This window comes from Montipora foliosa, chromosome 1 (assembly GCF_036669935.1).
Source record: "Montipora foliosa isolate CH-2021 chromosome 1, ASM3666993v2, whole genome shotgun sequence".
Taxonomy (NCBI): Eukaryota; Metazoa; Cnidaria; class Anthozoa; order Scleractinia; family Acroporidae; genus Montipora; species Montipora foliosa.
Window position 1 is genome coordinate 69,324,015 of NC_090869.1, and position 19,285 is coordinate 69,343,299.

A 19,285-nucleotide genomic window follows, 5' to 3' on the forward strand; every position below is an offset into this window, starting at 1 on the left:
GGCGTTAACTTGGGCTCCCTAGAGCCCAGTGCAAAAGTTGTAACAACTGCCTGTGACTGTCACTTCCCGGTATGTTTGTTTTCCAAAAGTGCAAATCGATCCACCTTGTGAACTAAAACGTATATGTGCAAACTAAATCATCCATAATCGGATATGGTTCAATATGGAGAAACGGCGGCATGACGAATCGCTGAGATATCTTGATCGCGTGACTTGAAACATCCCTAGGGTTTATTCCAAGTGATAGAGCAATAATTGGTGCTGATAGGATAGGGAAGTGGAAAGCAAAGATGATCGCTTACTTGCGGTCCAATACGACCTAAGATCAGGCTTGCCATTGGCATGGAATAGAAGAAGCGAAGAGACGATCGAGGCATCCTGCATTTCCCATGAGTGGGATGATATTTTACATGCATTTAGAACATATAGAGCAAAAATTACCAAATGCTGATTAGCTCCGATACGCCAATTTTCAGAATCTGCAGACATCAATGCACGATTCGGGCAATTTCTGCATCTGCTGAAAATTGGCGTGCATGATATTTAATCCTTAATTTTACTCCGACGGTCCCATGACTATAACTAAACTTCCTGTCAATATTTCTTCGTTTCTGGCTACCACTGATGAGGACTAGAGCTTTTTGATCTGATGTGATCAGTATGTATAACACGACCGTGGAAAAAAAAAACAACTTTTGCGGGAAATTCCTTTGATGTTGGAATGTCAGATCTGTTGCACTATTGGAGAGATGCATGGTCATCAGTTTAAGCAGCATTCCTTCCCATGACAGCATACCTAACGCTGGGTGCGGTGTCCTCATATAATATTCAGTTCCTGTTATGTTGACGTGGCACGGAGCTGTCTTTATTCAAGTGTATCCAAAGAGATTTAAATGGTCTCGAGTGTATCAGAAGAATGAACTTTTTATGGCTGGCATCTAAAAGAACTTGAAAGGCAAGAGATTAAAATCTTTGCAGATTACTTCTTAGCAATTTAATTTGTCGACGTTGTCTCACGAACGGAACAAAATTCAAAGTGGGGCTGAACTACGCTCATCATAAACCATTTTCAGTCGTAGTTGCAAGAACAAAGGCCTTGACACGTCTCATTGCTCCAAAGTCCTCACTGGCTTTCGTATTAATCAATATGATTGTCCATTTTAAGATTTTTATTAACCTGAATCCCTCGACATTTATGCTTGCTACTTCGTGATACGGGTGTATTGTTTACCACAACGGGTTGTTCGATACAGCTGTACCTCGTTATTCAGATGAAATCATGAGCTAATATGCATAAATTTTGACGATTAAAAACGTTGCATTTGAAGTTTACTTTTCTCAAGGTATCAGCCAGGTGCGGACGTGAGCGCGGCCCGGCAGACTTAAGTTTTCAGGGCTGGAAGCGGAATAACTGGATCTCAGTTATTCATTATCCTTCCATTTTTTCCGAGTTATTCATTATTCACTATTGAAGTTTTGCTCGATATTCATTTTTTCCATATTTGTCATTCTTTAACCGAAAGCAGCGGAACCGTAAAATTCTTTATTCCGCGAATGTTCGACACTAAATATGTCTTATTCATTTTCTGTTTTAAGCCGTTATTCATTATTCCGCATCCACTCCCGATAAGTTTATGATGAGTTTGTTAGCATCGCAGGAGGCTGAGAAAAGGTAGTGTATAATCTGCACGTATGCATGGAGTAACAGATCTGCCCAAGCTAATATAAGAGGAGCAATGGACCCAGAATTTAGCCTCGGGGGACTCGGCGGGAAGTTTGCTTTCTTAGATTGACAAAACACAGCTGGTTTCTTTTTCGTGAAATACCACCTCCAATTTATAGCAATTAGCACTTCTTGATCTCTATGTCCATGATGCTAAACTGAGGTGCGTTCGATTGACCGTATTCCGGAATCATAGTTAGAACTCCTTCGTTTTTACGGATATTCACATTAAAATTGTCAGACACCCGCTAAACACATCGTTCTTATCCTTGTTGCTTCAAAACGCCGGACATACCGTTTTAAATCATTATTCCACGTATTCTTATTCCGGAATAGGGTGAATAAAGCAATCTCGTTCCCAGGGTCTCTCTTCTGCCTCCATCATGTTGATATTCTGGGCCCGGTTGTTCAAAAGTCGATTAACGCTAATACCAGATTAAAAATTAACCAAGGACATTATTTCTGTATTCCCAAACGCTGTTCAACGCTGATATTTGACAAAACTTTACATTAGAGGAATTCGATCTTGAAAAACGAGGATAAGCAAAAGAAACTTTCAGCAAAAAGTTGAAAACATGAAACAAAAGTTTACGCTAATCGTGGATTAAGTTAATCGGCTTTCGAACAACTGAACCCTGGTCTCGAGATCATGTTGCGTCGTTGAGCAGTAAAGGCCGAGAAGAGAGTCCCTGGGAACGAGGTTGGTGAGACTGGTATAATTTTCCAAGGTTGTCAAAAATCAAGGAATGATCTGCGGTATTCCTGATTTGACACTGTTGAGATCTGATGCTACACCATCTACATTAGTGCGCTACTGATTCTTTTTTCCTGAAGCGGACAGGAGCAACTTAGTTAAAAATTCCAATCAGGTGCCATGTAGTGCTCACACCCAATTGTTTGCAGAGACGTCTCGTAATTGAGGAATGAACACGGATTAACCTAAGGGTGCTTTCGATTGACCGTATTCCGGAATAGGAATACATGGAATGGAAGTCAGAAATCCTTCGTTTTTACGTAGATTCACATTAAAATTGTCAAACACCTGCTAAAATGCTATTTTAAACATATCTTTATTATCCTTGTTGCTTCAGAACGCCAAACGTACCGTTTTGAATCATCCGTCTACGTATTCTTATTACGGAATTCGGTCAATCGAACGCACCGTAAGGGCCGATTTACACGATACGATTTTGTCACATGGGACAAGCTCACGACAGGCCTACGACATGACTTACGATTGTCGCAGCGTTTTAAAACATGTTTTAAAATGCTACGACATTTTTTCTGACGTACACAACAATCGTAAATCATGTCGTGGGCTTGTCGTAAGCTGTTGTCGCATGCGACAAAGTCGTACCGTGTAAATCGGCCCTAAGAATTAGCCCCAACCCTAGAGTTGAATAATTCTATATGCGCTTAAGCACGAGCCGCCGGGTTTGGTCGCAGCCGCGATCCAAGTTATTTGCATGTGGGTCGGCCAATCATAGCGCATTAACTGCCGTTCATTGTCAAAGGCAATAGCAGAGAAGAGAAGGTCTTATCTATTCAAATAAACCTTCTTTTAGCAATTATGGAGCTCTGAATGATTGCTGTGAACACCGGTCTATGGTAAACTTTGTTGGAATAACCGGCCCCACGAGATGGCAACATCTTCATCAAAAGAACCGTGCCAAAGGACGCTACATTGATAATTAAATGAAACTTTGATTTTCTCGGGAAAAGTCTTCCCTGTTAAGACAAGAAAATGTATTTTCTGACTTTGCACTCCAGATGATGATGATATTCGACCTGAAAAAACAATGCTCAGTAAAGAGCTTTGGGAATTAATTTACTGATCTCAGCTTTTTTTTTCGTTGGAGACCAAGGAGTTGAACATGCAAATCTGTTTTCGAGCGCTCAGTTGCGAAGTGAGGCATATTGAGAAACTAAAACGATTTAAATTATACCCAGAAAGATCAAAAAGAAATCAAAGGCTTGCGCTTTTTAACGAATCTGAAATACTATCTAAAGCTCCTCTTTTTGAAACTAGCAGGTGTTTAACTAGAGTTCAAAAACTCATTGATAAAAATCATGGCCTTTACATTTATTACACGCAGCCTATCAAAACACCGATAAAGCGTCATGCGCATGCAGAGCTTTAAACCCGACGAAACACTCCTCATTAGAATTCTTTATATATAAAAAAATAAAGATATTTATTAATTTTATCAAACTCTGCATGATAATCACGGAGACGTGTTTGAATGGTTAACACTGGTTTTTTTTTTTTTTCATTCCATGCATGGGTGCATATACAGGCCTCTGATGGTGAGAGCTTGTTGAATTGTTGAACCCTATGCCCGCAGCTTGTTATTTGGGAGTGAATTGGCACGGTGTAGTGAATCTTGGCATAACAGAATCATTCTACATTACTATTTTGAAAAATAAAGTGAACTTTAGCGTTTCACTAGAGGAAAACTAACAAAGGCAACCGAACGTTTTTAGTTTGAATTATATGGTGCGTACTATTGTTATTGCGCATACGTTCTGCGCATCTCCAGATACTCGGACTTCCTATCGGTAGTGCTTAATAATGCAGGGATATTTTTGCGCTGTTTAAATTTATGCGGAGAAAGCAGAACTTAGCAAGTGGTCTTGGTATCCAAAAAGAAAATTGGGGGTAACCATGCATTTTTTAGAGATAATTAAGCTTTAATTTGGAAAGGAAAGCCGGACATGGCTTTGTATTTTAATATTGTTGATTAATTATCTTTGAAAAATGCGTGGTTACCCCCAATTTTCGTTTTGGATTTTTGTTGAAGAACCTGGTCGTAATTTCATGATAGACGGTGTAGTTAGCTGTTCCCATTATAGATAGTGTAGATAGCTGTTCCCATTGTAGACAGTGTAGATAGCTGTTCCTACTGTAGAAATTACGACCTGTCTGAAGAATATGCAAGAACCTGTGCTACCAGTCTCCCTTTCATAACTCGGGACGTTTTGTGCTGGCTTATACAATGTAATAACCATTCCAAGATTGAACCATGGCTGCAGAGTCAGATGATATAGAGGATATTTTTCGCTTGAAAAGAGTTAACAAAGGTACAACGTAGTGTCATTTTTCTGTGCCTTTCATAATTTTAAATAAGAATCTACATCTTAGAGTTTGACTCTAGAAGGTTTGCACAAACAAGAGATGTGGTTTCATTCATTGCAGTAATGCCAATGGCGTTATTCCCTGCGAGCAGAGATCTCTTTTCTTTTGCTTTCGCTGTGCTGACGAGGGATCTCTGCTAGCAGGGAAATGGCGTTACTGCAATGAATGAAACCACGATGCAGGACTTAAGCTTAACTGCATCATAACACTTGAGAAATTCGTTCGTTTTCGGAGACAGAGAGAAATTGTATGGTTTGTGTTAATAAATTCTGTGTTTTACCTGAACAATTTTGCCAAGGCTTTCCAAAACCATAACACACCACATCGTGTTCAATCTGATTGAAGTGTGAGATCCAGTTCCTGCAATGAACAATTAAGTTCTTAGCATCATCATTAATCATTCTTGACGGCCATATTTTTGTGTAAAACATTTTTTACTGCAGGCAAATTTATTTAATTCCTGATCAATTGGCCATTGGCCATTTCTGAGTTCATGTCTGCGTCCTCTTCAAGGCGAGTCAAAGGGTGAAGTTTTTGTGATGAAAACTAATTTTCATCATATATACAGTAGAATTAATTACCATTATTATCACTTATTTGGGCATTCTGGTGCGTTTTGCAGGCTAAAATGGATAATTTGGCGGGTGAAAGAAACAAATAAAAAGAGCTCATAGCCTGCCGAGGGACTAGGGACTAGGGTTGGGGGTTACTAATGTAACCCCAACCCCTTTCCCTTGAAGAGCTTGCTCCCAGGTTAAAGAGCTCATTTCAACACTTACAAATAGACTTTATGGAACTGTCCTTTCATCTTTTACAATTTTTGAAAAGTCAAATGGCAAGATTTTGTAATATCCACGTAGTCAGCTTCGCATGATGGTGTATTTGCATCGAGGGAAAATAAAAGCCATTCAACTTGTAAACACTCGCGTATTTGTTCAGAAGGTTTTTGTTTGTCGTATTTTAAGTGTTATTTTCTCAATGCCCTCCAAAGTGATAATTATAGTACTAAATGAAGTTTAAATGTATGTTCTTGGGCATAAAATTATGTTTTGGGTCCTTCTCAGAGTTCATTTTAACCTTCTCCAAATGGCTTGGGCTAAAGTGAGTCTAAGTTGTGCCCAAAACATATTTATGCCCGTGAACATAAACTCTAAATTGGCTTATTACAGAAACTTCACACTTAGAAAAATGAACTTGGAAATGGCCTATTCATGCAATTCAGGTGTCATTTGTTCTGCTAGGTTGTACTGTGAGCTGTTTACAGGGAGTAAATGCTATTGATAGAACAAGCTAGAACCCCTTGCAAGGCTGCTGCCTAAAAGTGACCCAGGCGCCTTACTAGCGAGTGCAGGTGACCAAATTTCTGAATGAGTAGCCCGAACAGATGCCTAACTTATCACATGTACAAAACACTGTACAAGGTGATTCATCATCACATTCTTGTAAATTTGATTGCACCTGGGGATTAAACGATGAAAAAAGTGATATCGGTGGAGGGAACGGCAGATAAGCAAATTCCACAAATAAAAGACTCTTTGCTGGGTAATGAATTTCATTTTATACAGCGTCTTTTTCTGCAAAAAGTGTCTAAAAAGACTCCGAGTTTTGTTTTTGCTGGATTAATTAATTAATTCTGGGCTCTTGAAAAAATGACTCGGGCTAGTAACTTTTAATTTATGTTGGAAGCCCAAAGGGCTCCTGAAAAATTTTCCTAGGCAGCAGCCTTGCCTTGGAAAGGAAATTAAGAGAGCTGCATTTGAATTTTTTTTCAGGTTTTCAGAATGATAACATGATCAGTAGCAGAGCTCCAAAAGTTATTGAGTTTATAGAACCAGGCAAAGAATTTAAGGTACAAAAGAAGAACACACCATTTGTATGTGTTGAATTGTGTACATTAACATTTTGACAATTTTTTTTCCAGAAAGAAATCTAATTCTACATTGTTTTCTACACCATAATTTTAGATCAAAAAGAGACAGTTTAACTATAAAGCTGACAACAAACTATCAAGGTTAGACCTTCCATTTTATGTCCATATATGAAAAAAAGAATGCAAAAATGTAAAAGGAACGTTAATTGTTACAGTAAACTGTTGTTTAACACATAATTTGACTCCTAGGAGTGAGACTCATGCATGGGGCCAGTTGTTCAAACGTTAGATAGCGCTATCCACTGAATAAATCACTATCCAGCTGATAAACACTTGTGTAGCAAAATCAATAATGTTATCCAGTGGATAGTGATTTATCCAGCGGATAGTGCTATCCATCGCTTGAACAACTGGGGCCAGATGATTTTACTTGTCAACTGGGGGAGTCCTGAGGAACCTGAGGAGTGAATGGGTTAATAGTTGTGACTGCCATGCATTCTTGTAGGAGCAGTTGTGGCTCAGTTGGCTAGTGCACGGCTTTCGGAGTGAGAGGTCCCCTGTTCGATCCTCTGTGACTTAAATGTCTGTTTAGACTTTCCTCCGATCCATGTAGCTGTAGCTTTAAATACCCGTAAAACGGAGCACTGACAGACGGAGGTGGGTAAAGGGCGCACCATCGCCTTCCATTGATACCAGCCTCGTAGCTGAAGGAACTACGGACGTTAAAGAAAGTTACTTTACCTTTTCCTTTTTTTTTTTTGCCAAATCATCCAAATTTTATTAAATAAATTCATTTTTTCCTATAGCCAAGATCCTAATGGATTTGAATTTAGCTCAATTGCAAGAGAAGTTAGAGAATTTGGTGAGATATTGAGCACTATGTTAAAGAATTGTAAAATGTTCATATCTTTTACATGTACATTGTAATTTGGTTAACTTTGAGTGTTTCTTCTGTTTGGTTTGGAGAGGTATTAGAATTAAGTTTAACTAGAAGTACTGTAAACAGAGCTTATTGAGTGCATTTGAGTTAACTGCTGATCAGTTGGCTCAAATGGTTGAGCATCAGACTACTGTGAGGGAGGTCATAATTTCAAGTTACTTTGGCAGGACTAATACTCAGTGTCATTAAATAACTGAGGAGAAAGTGCTGCCTTTGTGATAACATTTTGCAAATGTTTAGACTTTCTAGTCTTCTTGGGTAAGGACAATAAACCATTGACCGAATGCATAAATGGAGGCCAAAAGGCCAACTTTTGAAGTGGCCGAGAATTGAACTTAAGAAGGTTGCCCTAGACTTCCCTACCCCCCCTGATTTGAGCTTCATTTTCAAGAAATACATGTAAGCTATTCAAAGACAGTTGGGTCCTTCTTTGAAACAAAGAACAAAAGAAAGCTATTGTTTTCTTGAAACAATAGATTTGGACCAGCCATGCATCACTGTCCAGTGTCCACTTGAATGTGTTGTCTGCTTAGAGAGAGAGAGTTCACATGGGATTTCTCTTTTTCATGCTACATGTAGGGGTATCTGGATTCAGTAGAACTGAGAAAAAGAAATATGAAGATCAAAAAGCTCAGGCTCTTGGTGGAAAGGTAAGGAGGATTCATCAATGCTGCAATGGAAAAACATTCACTTTTTCACTTTCACTTTTCATCCAGTACCAGGCAAATAGCCTGACACCTCACTGTATTTGTTGTTCTGGTCTTATTTGCTCAGAGCACTTCAACCTAATCCAGCCAGGTCAACAACATGCTAGCAGATCATTTTATTAATGTTGTGTTCCTTTTCCCAGAGCTACAGTATTCTTGGTTTGCATCCATGTCATGAGATGGCTGTGTTGGTGTACAAAACAGTAGAAATGGCTTCACAAGTTTTGCAAGTTTTGAATCAAATTCCCAGACATTTTGATGCATTGTTCTGAACACCAACATGGCCGCTTTGACATCAGATGCAAACCACTTTAATCATCAATGTATTATTGTTTAGAGAGAGCAACGAAAAGAACACATTTTTGTTTTTCTCTGGTTTCCATACTGTGTTGACCTCTTGTACTTTTTCAAATAAGTGTTTTGAGCACCATGTTAACCTCTTGTATGCATTATTTTGCATGTTGTTTTACAGCATACAATGTAACTTGAAATAAACAACTTGCTGTGCAAGTACAGTTGTCTTCAACTATAAATTTTGAAGGAAAGTGATCCAGTTTTAAAAATGTATTGTACTAGTAATTTAATATCAAGTTATTTAGTATTAATTCTTATGGCAATTACAAAACCTTTCAGGCTCCAAAAAGGCAAAAAATGCCTTATCCTATGTTGATGCGTCAGATAAAAAAAAGAAAGGAACAAGAAAAGGAGCAAAGGGAAAGAGTAAGACTTGCTTCATTTGAAAAATTGTTTCTCTTTGTTTGAAAATTGTTTTCTCCTGAAGTCATCCTTGTTTTTTTGAATAAATAATTATGAATTTAATGTTTGCTTAATTATAATTTCCATCTTTTCCTGATGTACAGGAACAGGCCATGGGGATCTTCACGAAAAAACCTGGCAAAAAGAAAAAAGACCCAAATCGGTGGGTGTTAAATACAGTACACTGGCATACAAAGTAACAAAAACACATCAGTAAGAAACACAGGGATGTCGCCAACTTTTTAAGTCAGTGGGGAAATTAGAGATGTTGTTTTTTTATTGTTTTGACTGTATTGTTCCCCTCTTAGCTGTAAGTAGGTGGGGAAAATCTCCAGCCCAGGACTGTAAATGACTGCTCTGGTAAATTTGTGGGAAATGGGCCGTTACAGTGGGTCAATTTTCACCTGAACATCTCTGACCATGCCTACACTGGAAACTGTCGAAAGAGAGAAATGGTCCTCACACTTATCTGGACAATTTAAGCAATTGTCTCTTTATAGACACCTGAAAAGTAAACTGTTTAGGTGTTTCCAACAGGATGTGAACCCATGACCTCTGCACTGGTGCAGAAGTCTTGGGTTGAAGCCCATAGGAGCAGCAGAAGTATTTTTTCGGAAATGATATTGGAAGGTTTCATTTAAATTATTCAGACCTCTGCAATACTGATACACAGGTCATGGGTTTGAATCCTGTTGGAGCCACCTGAAGTTTTCAGTTTACTATAAGAGACAATATTATTATTGCTTAAAATGGCCCAGTTAGGTGCAAGGATCATTTTGCTCTCTCATCTATAGCCCACACTTCAGATACAGTACCACTCAAATGTAAGTTACCAGTCGCGTCGCGTTGCGTCGCGCGAGAGTCACTGAAGCAGAAATTTTTGGCATAAATTTAGGAGACTCCACTGTATATGCATTTCTTTCATAGAGTCCTTTTACAGGAACACATGAGCACAACAAACTGACCTACTCCCAACTGTGTGGCTTCATAGCTCAGTTGGTAGAGCATTACACCTGCATGGCAGAGGTCATGGGTTCGAGTCTCGTTGAAGCCACTTGAAATTTTCAGGTGTTTGTAAGAGACAATTTCTTAAATTGTCTATATAGCCTGCACATCATATAATTTTTATGTACATTTCTTTCAGACCAAACTGTCCTTAGAGTGGCATAATGGTCTGCTTGGATTTCTAGACCAAGACTGTTCGAAGTGACAGTTTAAAAACTATCTTTTATTAAGTGTTATTTTTGAAAGAGCAGTATCAGGTAAAAAGTGAACTTGGGGAAAACTTAGCAACCAAAGTAAACAATCTTCTGCTGGAAGGTAAAGTTACTAAAAAATAATATTGTCACTCCTTTTTTCAAAAGGAGGGCTTTCGTTGGTCGCTGGATGGACAATTCATCAAAAGGTCTTGAAGCCTCTGTTGGGAATTTCAAAGCTGGTGTTAAGTGCTTAACCAAAGCTGATCTTGGCAAGATGAAGTCAACAAAGAGATGATAGGATTTATAACTGTCTTTTAAGAAGAACTAAGGATGTAAAGTTATTGCACTTGGACATTCAAAAGGCACTTTTTAACACTTGAGATAAGAAGGGAAAGGCTGAGGTGCTTCTGTTAATAATATTATTGTTTTTGAAAGTATAAAGTGTCGCAAGTACATGAATGTGTTTAACCCAGAAAAAAGTGCACTGTTATAGACCGTATTGATTTCATAAATGGCAACCAAGAAATTATTCTTTTGTCCTTGTGCTAATCATCCTCACTAGCCTCACTTTGGAGCAAAGATTCTTTTTTGTTTGTGCTAGCAAGGCTAGTGAGGATGATTAGCCTAAAAACAAAATAATAATTACTTAGCCGCCATTCATGAATACGGTCTATATTACAGCACTGGTACTATTAAGTGGATACGACACTGCAAAAAGTAATAAACAAATATATTTAAGAAAAATTTAAATTATTATCATTTGCATATTCTTGACAGTACAGTGTAAACCACTTACATACACAATTATTAATATTTTAAAGCTGTGAACCCATCGACCCCTTAGGCTCCCTTGACCCCCCCCCCCCCCCCCCAGGTGACAAGTAAATTCTGTTCAGACTCACTCCAGCGAGTAAATGGATGCCACATACCGGTAGTTTTTGACTGATTAACCCATTGACACCACATGTAAAATCTGTTCAGTTTCACTCTTGGGAGTCAATGGGTTAATGAAGTTTCACTAGCCATGTTAACTAATTACATTGTGTTTTTTATTGTCCTCTTAACAATTATCACACAATTTCAAGCAACCCCCATTTCTCTCATTTAAGACATCATGATCAGCACAAAATGATCTTCTAACTGTTAAAAACCCATTTAATGTAACAGTTAACACCTTTTAAACAGAAGAATATTTTTCAAATTCTTACTGGGTGATGCACTTAACTTTCACTTGAAAATATTGTATTTTTATTCTTTCAGAATGATGATCTTTACTAATCTGATAAATCAAACTTCAGTACTTCATTGCAAAAAAGGTTGGAAACTTGCCAACTCCTTGAAATACTGTGTTCAAGTGACAGGGCTTGCCATTCACAAAAAAATATTATTCCTGGTGGATAATACCGTAAAGAATCTTGCTATTTTTTGAGAATTTCATTTAAAATCACTATCTAATTTCAGGTTTTATATTTGAGCTGTTGTTTTATTAAACTGAGATTGAACCCTTTCTGAAATCAGTTTTTCCAATCAGTGCATTTATAAGAACAGCTTTGCCATCCCTTGCTACTTCTTGAGCTTTAGTTAGCGTAGCATCAATCTCAGCAGTGGATGGGTCTTTCAGCAGGAACCCTTTGCCACCATATCCGTCAGCTACTACGTGGTAATCTGTGAACTACAAAAAAGTCAATAAATTTATTTTAAAGTTGGTGACTGGTTTGAGTAGAGTAAGCCAATGTTGTCATCGTCAATACGAATTTTAGATTTGAAAGAACCTCTCCTCAACCCTTTGATGTCCAAACCGGCTAGACTTAGTATTTTACCCTGTCTAATGCCAGACGATTTTACTCGTCAATGGGTTAAGATTACTTTAATTTAACCCATTGACTCCTCAGGTGCCCTACGTCCCCCCCCCCTCCCCCCCAGGCCTGGTTGACGAGTAAGAGTAAATATCTCCATCCCAGGAGTCAATGGGTTTATGGACTGACATGGCTGACTAACCCATTTATGTCAAGTACTCGAAGCTTTTCGTTGGCTGTTGGTACTTATTGAAACCACTGCCAATGTATTAACTGTAAACAGTAGCTCTGTTTAATGCTGATTATTGCAATAATATTAACTTTTAACTTAATAGGCAACATCCTTTGGCAAAGAGCACTAAATGCACCATACATTCTTTACAAAACGTGTAAGTTTTGACGCAATACTTTGAGATTATCTGTAGCAATACATTAAGATTATAATAATTTTATTATAATTATGGAATATCAGGTTCAATTTCTCTCTGAATTTTTAAATGATCAAGTTTTTGGAGCTTCATGCACTAACATTCATGAAACACACCTCCAAATCACATCCTATACTAGAACCAAACATTGGCACTTGTTCACGGGCAATCTGAGACCAACATGCATCATTCCCAACGAGCGCTATTACTGGAGTCTGAAAATAAACAGATTATTGTGCTACACTTCATCTAGCAATCATCCCTCTTGTTGCTTTTTGAGTACAGTTGAAGGAATACCACTTATTTTGTTTTGGGTCCTAAAGAAGCATCTAGGGAACAATCTCATTTTTACTGCTTCAGCAGTGGGACACAAAACTGCAGTCTGCAGGAGTCAGGTGACCATGGAGTTCCTTGTTGGATATATGACCTTTCCAGCTAATGTTCATGGCTGTGCATAAAACAGATTACCGGTAACTAAATCATTTTGTCCATCACAATCTTCTCAATGGGAACTTTTACCCAAACATATTTCAGATGACACATTTTTCAAAAAGGAAAACAATATTGTTGATTGTCATAATAGGATGCATGTTATTCTAACTTATCATGCTACATTGAGAAGTTGCTCAATTCCTAACTTCTCAATGCCTGGAGCCAACGAGTAAAAAATTGCATTCAATATCAAACAAGTCTCTCCCATTTTGGTAAACCACAAATTGTAGTCATGATAAGTTTGTTGCTTCAGACCATAAACTACTGGTAAATACTAAGTCTGTTTTTAAGGCTGTCTGGCCTAACATTGCTCAGAAAAGTGTACAAGAAAGCAACCATTAATAATAATAATACTTATTATTATGTACCTTATGTCTTGTAAAAGTATCAAATTCAGCAACACTGTAACCAAGGGAACCGTCTCCATAAATGATCCAGACTTCTGCATCCGGTCGGCAAAGCTTGGCACCCAATGCAAATCCACCCCCTACTCCAAGAGTCCCAAACGCTCCTGGATCCAACCATGTCAATGGACCACGTGGTCTGGAGACAGAAAACAAAGTAAAATATATTTAGAAGTTATGCTTCAGACAGGTTCAGTCACAAGAAAAACATTCATAACCTCTATCCTACTAACAGAAGACTGCTGTCAAAAGGAACTAATAGTGGCCTGGAATTTTATTGTCATGAAGAAAATTTTACTTACTGCAAATACATGCAGGCATAAAAGTACCCCTAGAGGTTTGCGTATTTGGTGAACAACTTTAAATTACACATTAACATTATTTTACAACTTTGTTTAGACTACATTATCATATCTGATCTACTATCATGAACTATGAACCAATCAGCATTTTCAATCATTTTCTTGTATAAAGTGGATGAAAGGGTTAAGGTTACTCTCCTCTCTTTCTCTTCAATGCCCCTGGTTCCCTATGCTTTGAGAAAAGATTTAAGACAGGCTAAATAGTTTTAGGAAAACGTTTTACTACCTCAAGATATAAGCTGCTGTGCCCACAAAATCACCTCCATCAGCCACAATGATGCTATTATTTGCCATGACAGTCTCCAGATTGTGCAACAGCTTCAGTGGATTCAGGTATTCTTTAACAGACTCTTGTGACTTGAGACTAAAAAGTAAAGCATTATGTGACAAAAGTGTAATGTCAGTATTGAATGAGCAGTGTAAATGTCAATCTCCATATCTGGTAAATACACTGTGACACGAAGTAAGAATACATGAAATAGAGTATCTCACTAAACTAAATGAAATTGATGATCGGACACCTCAGTTTTATTATAATAACTATTATAGTAGAGCAGTGGACTACCATGGAGAAGATCATGAGTTTAAATCCTTGACCATGCCCCAGTTGTTCGAAGAAAGGATAGTACTATTAATTGGATAAATCACTATCCACTTGGTACCTCAATTGGTTTTGCTAGTATTTATCTGCTGGATAGTGATTTATCCAGTGGATAGCCCTATCCACCTTTTGAACAACCGGGGCCTGATGGATAAGGATGGTAAACTGCAGGCTGCCTCTAACACTCATCACAAGAATAGCCTAGGGATGCAAAAAGATCCTCACATGAGAGGGAACACACATATCGGTAATGTTGGGATACATGTATGGGGTGAATGTACTGTACATGATCTTCTCACTTCCCTTTATGTGTTAAAGTATGTAATGTATCAATCGTGAATTAAGCCTACTTGGAAAAAAACGGGTTGAACCTACATTAATGACACCATCATGGTAACTACATTGAATGCTAGTACCAGTGAGCTACAGGGAATGCAATTAGCACGCAGGCCATCTGGCAAACATAGGGGTTACAATGAATGTTACTGTAGTTTCTAACAAAACTGTTGAGCAGCACCAGTGGGGAGTGAAACACAAAAATTTGTTTTTATCAAATGAGATCTATGGTGAAGGAAAATTAACCATTCGCACAAAAGATTAGCACGCTGACATTTAATTAATGCATTAGCCCTTCACCAGAGCCAACTGGGAATTTCCCACAATGTGGTTTTCTGTAACTCGGGCCAATGCATTTTGTTTGAGTAACAATGTTAGAAAACACCACACCCAGGGCTCCTCTCTCAGTGTTCCAGTTAATTTTTTTCACGGAGGGGGTCATGTAGACCATTTGAGGGGTCACCCTGATGGCATGCCAGAAGTGACCCTTTGGGAGTGGGGGAGGGGGGTAAATTGGAGGACTCACATGTTCACATGTTGAATCACATGCTCTAGCTTGTACACTTATTATTTTGTAATCATGTCCTGTCCCGTTTTGAGGTCTTTAAATACTTTTTCAAGCTGTGGTAATAAATTCAGTTCAAAAATAACAAAATATGCTCTTGAATAAAACTCAATCATTCTTTCAGTTAAATAGTCTGCAAACGTTATTCCACATACTAAGGAAGGACTGAACATGTTGTTTCTGCTTCATAATTCCTCTTTGTTTGTCTAATCTGATGCCTGGTTAAAAATTTGTTTTGCTTTATGTTTGCACCAAAAAGTACCACAAAAGCCAGGAGTTAACAGTAATAGGCAAGCCAAAAGACAGATGAAGAAAAAAATAGCCTCTAGAGTTTTTTAATTCTGTTGTAATATTTAACTAAACATTTACATTTCATTTGTCAGGTCAGGAAGCCTTCTATGTGAGGTTATTGACCCAAAACCCGAGTCTTATCTGGAGCACTGCTCTCTAACAAATTTAACCAGTTTGGAAGATAGTGGTTGTCACTATACCCAGCCCTTAATTAATAAAATTATATATACCTGTTTGTCTTTTCTTTTTCAATGTCTCTCTCCTTCAACATGTCAACCCAGTCAACAGGGCAGTTATAACCTTTCAGACTCTTGCTCAGTAACTTCATGAAAGTGGCAGGATCACCTAATGTCATTCACATAAACCATCTGTTAAATACTAGGTTAAAGTCTGCTATGAGCCTAGAAGGCCCATCAGGCCGGCGCTTATCTCCGGTTACTGTAGCAATTTGAAGCGACTAGGAGTATTTCTACTCCCCCCTGGATGGGATGCTAGTCCATCGCAGGGTTACCCCCAGCATTAAATTCACCGGTACCCATTTATACACCTGGGTGGAGAGAGGCACCGTGAGAGTGAAGTGTCTTGCCCAAGAACAAAACGCAATGTTCCCGGGCAGGACCCGAACCCGAACTACTCGCACCAGAGTCAAGCGCACTAACCATGAGGCCACCGCACCTCCCACAAGTTAATTAGATTTCACTTTAATTGTCCATAGGAATTTATACCCAGGAATGTGGATGTTTGTTTAGGATTTAGACCAGACTAAACGTGAAAGACTAACAATCATGGTATCTGCATACCTTGAATTGCCACTGTAGGTTTCCAAAACGCGTCTGAATTCTGAAAAAAATGCCACAAGATTAATATTGCATTGAATCTCACCGCCAAACTTGTCGTGTATATTGAACAGGACTTGCACATATATATGCTGAGCAATATAAAATCAGATTTCACCTTCCATAGCTGACTCTTATTCCTATTCACTGTGATGATCTTGGATTTTTTGCTTAGTACTCTGCCATATGACAACCTAAAATCACACACAGTTCCTGAAAAAGCAAACATTTTCAGAATGTAATAAACTACTTACATAAAGGGCCAACAAGAAATTTAGTATCTTACCTGCTAAAATAACAACATCTGCCTCTTTCAAGGCATCTCTTCTGCGTTGCCGTATGTGAAGGTCACTGTTTCTTCCCAGGAGACCACGTGCCATCCCACCAAGAAAACATGGGATACCCAGTTCCTAGCAGATAGAAATACGAGATTACAAAAGAAAAATTTCCTTACTTACATGTAAATATATAAAACATCTATGTGTTAATCAGAAAAATAAAGACAACCAAAAAAGATTTTCACTTATAACTGCCAATTAAAGCAAATTAAAACTTTTTATAAGTTGTCCATTCAGCAAATAAACGTCCAGGGGCCAGTTGTTAAAAGGGGGATAATGCTATACACTGGATAAATCTCTATCCATTGGATAACGTAATTGGTTTTGCTGTCACTTATCCACGGGATAGTGATTTATCCCGCAGATAATAAGGCTATCCATCGTTTGAACAACTGGGGCCAGAACTTTAGATAATTTGTATTTGTATAGTTCTCCTTGAACATGGTGTCATTCTAATGGGTACACCTTTTATAACTTACACGGAAATGGCTTTTTTAACAGAGTTCACTTACTTCTAAAGCTTCTTTTAATTTCTCAGCTGGTACAGGGGGTAAGGTTGCTTGACTTCCCAAAATTATGACTGGCTTGAGGGCTTTAGACACAAGCCTTACACATTCGTCAACTAAAATAAACAATATTAATATTAGCATGAGGACAGTCAGGTAACATATACAAAGTATTATACTTTAACCTTTTAAATAATGTTAACCCTTAAACACGAAGACACACTATAAGATGGTGATCAACAAACAGCAACACAGAGAAGAAAGCCCGCAAAGATATTTCTAGCACGGAAAAAAAAAAAAAAAAGCGGGACTGGGGATTTTAAAAGGAACGACAGATAACATTTTATGACATATTACCAACACATTACCATATAGGGCTTTTTTATTGAACAATTGATCCAGAGCTCTTGGTTGCGTCCACAGTTGATTGATGCAGTTGATGCATAGTGCATCTTCGTGTTTAAGTGAAATGTCATCGAGAATTAATATAAAGTGACAAGGGCACAATGAATTCTGCATCTACCCTGGGATTGCATAGGCAGTGGTACATCAACCGGTAGTGGATCCTTGTTTTGTGGGTCCCAGGCTCCAGCAAACAAGCCATAAAGATGATTAGAGATGTACCTTGAAAAACAAAAATTCAGCAGCATCAACATGCACACCAACTTTCCTTGTATAACATGTAACAGTAAAAATAAAAAAGTACATGTTATAAGGTACAATGTAAGTAGTTTCCATGATAATATTATTATTTCTAGTAATGTTGTAGTTTAATTTTTTTTCTTGGTGTAAATTTTTTTTAAAGCCAGTTCAATTTTGATTTTTCTTTGTCTAATAATCATTATCATAATCTGAAACAAAGGAAAATCAAAATTGAACTGGTTTAAAAAAAATTAAAACAACAAGGAAAACATTGAACCACAACATACATGTATACATGTACGATCCATCCCAAAACTTACAAAGTGTTGTAGGGAATCAGCATTGAGATTTTAAAGCATCCATTTCTTGTTCATTTAATTAAATATTAAATTCTTGGAATTTATGGTAAAACAGGAAACTTACCAATTAACTAGGTGTTGAGACAAACCTCGGGGATCATCCTGAAAAAAATTTTTACATTGAGTGAAATGTGAGAAATATCTAACTAGGATAATCGTTTATCTCTAAATACATCTTCCAAAGTTAAAAATATCAAACACAGAATCAGTCATTTTATATAATGAAATTTGCTTAACCCATTCACCCCTAAGCGGGCCTAAAGCGGACAGACTTAATATTTTACTCTGTCCAACGCCAGACGATCTTACTCGTCAATGGGGAACCCCCAGGAGTCAATGAGTTAATTAACCCATTCACCCCTGAGCGGGCCTAAACCGGCCAGACTTAGTATTTTACTCTGTCTAACGCCAGACGATTTTACTTGTCAATGGGGAACCCCCAGGAGTCAATGGGTTAACTTAATCAATTTCCATGAAAACTGCATGTAGCTTTGACCCTTACCTTCAGCCCAGACTCTTGCTTAATAGTGGGATATGGATACAATGTGTCGATAGGAAATTCCACAAAAACAGGACCTGAAACCAGCCATTAATCATTGAACCATTCAATCTAAGTTAATCAGTCAATCAGTCATTGTAAGTTGCCAATCATCTGATATTTTTGCATTCCAACAAAGCAACAAAGGAGGAACGCATGATGATATTATTCAAGTGATTCTGATTGAGCAGTTTGAATGGCCTTTCTTAAAACTGGTACAATGTCTGCTACTCTGTTGATGGTTGAAAATTTTTATTTAATAAGTGGCTAGGACCTCAACAAACTTTTCCACTTTCCACACCATACAACTGTATGGAGGCCTGCAAATTTCAGGGTTTGGGGGACATCTTTGTATGGCAAGTTAAACTTGCTTCTATCTCCTGTAGTGTTTCATGACAACAAGAAACATCGAAACCAGGCAACTGTTCAATTACTTTCCCTCCTACACTCACAGTTTGCC

At 38.0% G+C, this 19,285-nt stretch overlaps 2 protein-coding genes across 3 annotated transcripts in view; one reads left to right on the forward strand and one right to left on the reverse strand.

The window, feature by feature from the left end:
- The first annotated feature begins 1,569 nt into the window (after positions 1-1,569).
- Positions 1,570-11,084, forward strand: LOC138006929 (uncharacterized protein C1orf131 homolog). 2 transcript variants are annotated; one of them, XM_068853574.1, is made up of 8 exons: positions 1,570-1,672; positions 6,632-6,708; positions 6,824-6,870; positions 7,536-7,591; positions 8,249-8,319; positions 9,010-9,096; positions 9,237-9,295; positions 10,497-10,772. In XM_068853574.1, exons 2-8 carry the CDS (start codon positions 6,649-6,651, stop codon positions 10,624-10,626), a joined length of 510 nt encoding a protein of 169 aa, XP_068709675.1. In that variant the 5' UTR covers positions 1,570-1,672; positions 6,632-6,648; the 3' UTR covers positions 10,627-10,772. The 2 variants fall into 2 exon arrangements, with proteins under 2 accessions (XP_068709675.1, XP_068709666.1); XM_068853565.1 differs by lacking the exon at positions 1,570-1,672 and adding an exon at positions 4,726-4,804 and having other exon boundaries at positions 10,497-11,084.
- A 148-nt stretch (positions 11,085-11,232) lies between these two features.
- Positions 11,233-19,285, reverse strand: part of LOC138006891 (2-hydroxyacyl-CoA lyase 2-like) — a 15,818-nt gene continuing 7,765 nt past the window's right edge. The window contains exons 8-19 of the mRNA XM_068853508.1: positions 18,790-18,863; positions 18,352-18,389; positions 17,810-17,910; positions 17,293-17,402; positions 16,729-16,852; positions 16,561-16,655; positions 16,407-16,446; positions 15,837-15,951; positions 14,040-14,177; positions 13,416-13,590; positions 12,672-12,770; positions 11,233-12,003 (exon numbers count right to left, since the gene is read on the reverse strand). Of these exons, the coding sequence (XP_068709609.1) occupies positions 11,818-12,003; positions 12,672-12,770; positions 13,416-13,590; positions 14,040-14,177; positions 15,837-15,951; positions 16,407-16,446; positions 16,561-16,655; positions 16,729-16,852; positions 17,293-17,402; positions 17,810-17,910; positions 18,352-18,389; positions 18,790-18,863 (1,295 nt within the window). The 3' untranslated portion in view covers positions 11,233-11,817. The remainder of the gene's footprint in view (positions 12,004-12,671; positions 12,771-13,415; positions 13,591-14,039; positions 14,178-15,836; positions 15,952-16,406; positions 16,447-16,560; positions 16,656-16,728; positions 16,853-17,292; positions 17,403-17,809; positions 17,911-18,351; positions 18,390-18,789; positions 18,864-19,285) is intronic.